Here is a 3,999-nt window from a genome sequence, read left to right on the forward strand (position 1 = left end):
TATATCTGTTTATATTAATTATTATATTGAAAAATTAACTCAAAATAGATATATTTTTTAGGAAAGAAGTTGATCCACGATTGTTAGGGTTAAGAGTTGCCGAGTGCAAAGTCTTTACATGAATTAGACATAGGACTTTGAACTGAAAGAGTTTGTGATTTTTTATATTCTTTTGAATTTAAATTTGTAGTTTTAAGCTCAATAATTTAGCATAATTTTATATCTAGTTCATAATAATATGATTCAGTATTTAGAATGAAAAACGTGTGTGATTTGTACGTAATACTATTAGTACCACAAAAGAATTTTATATTTTTCCTTCTTACAATCTTTGCTTTGTAGTAAGACCCACACTTCTGTTGTTATATACATAGTTTATTCTGATATTTTACAAATGGTTCAAACTCAGTAGTGACAACAATAAAAACCCATATGTTGGTTGTGGAACAGGCTAAATACATTCATCTCAATAATACAGGGAAGCTATGACATTCTCACAGTTGGGGGTCTCAATACATTGAAGTGCCTAAGTTTCGCATTCCAACATAAATCTTGCCTGTAATGAGAGGAATGTGACCAGGACTAATCTTTTAAGTGCTGTAAAGTAATTTTCTTTGTAATTTATGGTGTCTGTATCGTTTGGTAATCTCTTCTAACAGGATGTATCCAGTAACAAGGGGTCAGGCTCAGGTGGTGTTTATTGAAACCACCTGTACTATAAACTGTTACATACATTTGTTAGTAGTGGCAATTGGTTTTGTCTCTATTCTGAAACAACATACACGGACATATGTTGAAATAAACTTGTTTGAGAGTTCAAAGAAATGATATTCAATACCGAAAAGCTTTCTTACTATCATATCTACAATAACGTTCAAATGCGCTCGCGCTTGGTTGAACGAGAGTGACCACCAAAAAGGGTAAGATAGTTTACGGACAACGTATAAAGTTCACGCTGCTGACCCCACGGTTTATTCGGCACAATAAACACCAAAGTAGACTGCAATGAAACAAACAAATTTGAAATAAAAATATATTTATGAAACAAAATTAAATTTTTTTTATGTACATATATAAACATGAAATCCTAGTTAAAAATAAAAATACTCATTTATTGTTTAGGTTTATTTACAAATATTATTTACGGGTCTCTATATTACTTGAAACCATAAGAAGTATACGTGATTATTAAAAAGATTAAAAATAGATAAAATTTGTATTTTATGAATGATACAATTTTTGGGGGATTTCAAAATAATGTACTAAAACATTAAAAGTAACAAGTTCAAATCTGTAGCAAATATAAATATTGTAATCATTTCTTATAAATACGATTTCCTAATGTAATTTTCCAAGATATTAAAGATCATAATGCAAAAAAACTAAACTTATTAAAAGTAACAGGCTTTATGTTTCTTAACCTACCTACATATGTCAAAGTATTTATGAATTTTCGAAAATATTCGTCCACTAGTTTTATTGTTGGAATGAAATATAGCGAGACTTGCATTGCCTACTAAGAAAGTTAGAAGCCGGTAGTCGTCGGGTTAATATTTCGTTAGATTCATTTCAACGTTTTATTACCAAACTTAGTAATGTAACGAACTGTGTTTTTTTGTTTGTTTTTTCGTGAAAATTAATTCGTTAATGCAGATTTCGCCAATCGAGGGCGCTTTTGTTATTGTAGCACTATTAGTTTTCATTAATTTGACTTGCAGGTAGTTGCTAACATTCTGTCGAGCTCGGTCAGTATTCTCGTACAACTTGCTACCTAAAGTAGGTCGGATATTTATAATACTGGTTAATATTATGCTCTAGACCATAGTTTTACATCATAAACTTTCATCTGTTTGTCAACGAATTAAAGGTAAACCGTTAGTTTATTTCAGACACGTGCTAGGTAGATATCTCGCCTACTTAAATCCATATTTCATTGGTTGGTTTTCGTGGTTAATTCAACGAATCTGGAAAGCTCCAGAGCATTGATAACCACGAGTCTTGTTACTTCTATCGCCCAGCATCTAAGGGACTCGTTTATTTACCTTTTAATTTCAAGAATGAATTTGTAATAATGAACATATTAGGGTATTTCTTACACTTGTGTGTTCATGTACAAATAGTTTCAAACTTGTCTTAATAAGAGTTTATAATTTCAGGTAGTGAAGATCGCGAAGTTTCATACAGTGCGCAACCGATACCGTGATTGTCGCATCTACAATCAATCGTAAATCCCATTCTGCGAGTTGTTACAGGTTCCAGTCAGATGACCAATCATAATCAGTTCTTTATTTACATACATAAGTTTTTATATACACGGGTTTTTATTGGTTGTTACGTTTTTGAACCGTAACGTACGAATGAGAACATTGGCTGCGTTACTTGTTTGCGTTAACACCTTGACTCGTTTCGGATATTAGTTTCGTTAAACTAACTTTAATTGTTTCGAATTGACCTACTTTTTGTTTCTTTGTTTGTTTTTTCAACGTTAAAATTAATTTCAAAGTTATAATAACTAAATTTAACAATATGTAGCCAAACTCTAGACTCTCACATTTTATAATTTTCTGTCTCAAAAATCACTTGCGAATTAGTTGTTTTAACCAGCTGCCTTATTGTCTTATATGTACACGTATATTATTCGTTTCTTAGACTTTTTACTTGGACGAAGCAAGCTTCCAAATTGTGGCTGTATTATCTTTAACTTGTTCGTGTTTAAGTTTCAGTTTAACTCTTCGGTGTTTCGAGTTGGAACACTAACACTTAACATTTGTCATTTTGTTAACTTTGCTGGTTTAACTAATAGGTTGAAGTACTAAAAATTCTGACAAAACAAGATAAACGTCCAGAGTTGCATCTTTGCTGAAACTTTTAGTTATTTATTAAAATTGTACTTTCTGTTTTCGATAATATAAGTAAGTATCGTTCTTTTAAATGAGTGTATTATTTGTAGTTGATTTGTTTGTTTTTTAAGTTAAAAAAAAAATCATCAAAAATTGCTTTTAATTTTGATAAATTAGTTTTACGATTGAGTTTCATTATTTCGCTTAAATATGGCTTATGTAACAATTCCCGATTAAGTAATTTTGTAAACGGTTGTAGGTGTCGCTTTAAACGAAAGATCGTATAAATGGTGAAGTTTATAAAAACGTAAATTTCTTCCCACTTTCCTTGATTCTTGGTGTTGGTGGAATAAAAGTGCTTAAAATCGTACTTTCGTCTGCTATTGATTTATATCTGATCACGTGATGATGCAGTTGAAAGATTTTGTAGACATTTTTTAATCACATCAAGGAATGTTTAATCACTGAGAAACTATCGAACGACGAGTTTTTTTTTGTTAAACTGAATTTTCCTTCTTTTTAACATGATTTGTTAGAACAGCCTACATTCAACAGATCTAAAAAAAAAACAACAATCTCTGCTTTGAAAATAATTACAAACATAATTTAAACCACTCGATAGAGGATTATAAACTACTTGTGTCAACTAAGGGTTAGGTGTAGAGTATAGTGAGAAGTGACTTTAGATGTATCACGTGCAAAGAACAACAATATGTAATTGAACATTTAGAAGACTTGTGATAAACCCAAACCACTTGTTTCTTTCGAAGTTCTTAAATGATTTTTTTTCTCTTGAAAAATGTTTTATTGCTAAATTATATTCGTTTGAAAGCTAAGGAAATATTTTTCTATGACGAAACGTCACGAAAAACTAGGTAATTTTAGAGACTACTACAGGTAGTAGCGAAGTATACAGATAACTCAAGCCTGCGATGTTCTATAGTAATTACTGTACGCAGAATCCGAAAATGATATCCATTTTTCTCCGTCACGTACATATTTTTTCACAATGTCATACTTTTACATTAGTGAATCACTTTCATTGAAATCGGGGTCACATTTTGTTATGCTTAAAATGTTTAACAATCAGTGGTTATAGATTTCTCTAGACCAATCGCGACGCAAGCCTTCTCGATCGTTTTAGAACCCACCGGTTAAC

General features: G+C 31.0%; 1 protein-coding gene across 1 annotated transcript in view; it reads left to right on the forward strand.

The window, feature by feature from the left end:
- LOC111088492 overlaps nucleotides 1-3,183 on the forward strand; it is a 25,178-nt gene extending 21,995 nt beyond the window's left edge. Inside the window, exon 16 of the mRNA XM_022398788.1 lies at nucleotides 2,157-3,183. Within this exon, the coding sequence (XP_022254496.1) occupies nucleotides 2,157-2,203 (47 nt within the window). The 3' untranslated portion in view covers nucleotides 2,204-3,183. The remainder of the gene's footprint in view (nucleotides 1-2,156) is intronic.
- The last annotated feature ends 816 nt before the right edge of the window (nucleotides 3,184-3,999 follow it).

The sequence above is a fragment of the Limulus polyphemus genome, unplaced genomic scaffold (assembly GCF_000517525.1).
Source record: "Limulus polyphemus unplaced genomic scaffold, Limulus_polyphemus-2.1.2 Scaffold3865, whole genome shotgun sequence".
In the NCBI taxonomy this organism is placed as follows: domain Eukaryota; kingdom Metazoa; phylum Arthropoda; class Merostomata; order Xiphosura; family Limulidae; genus Limulus; species Limulus polyphemus.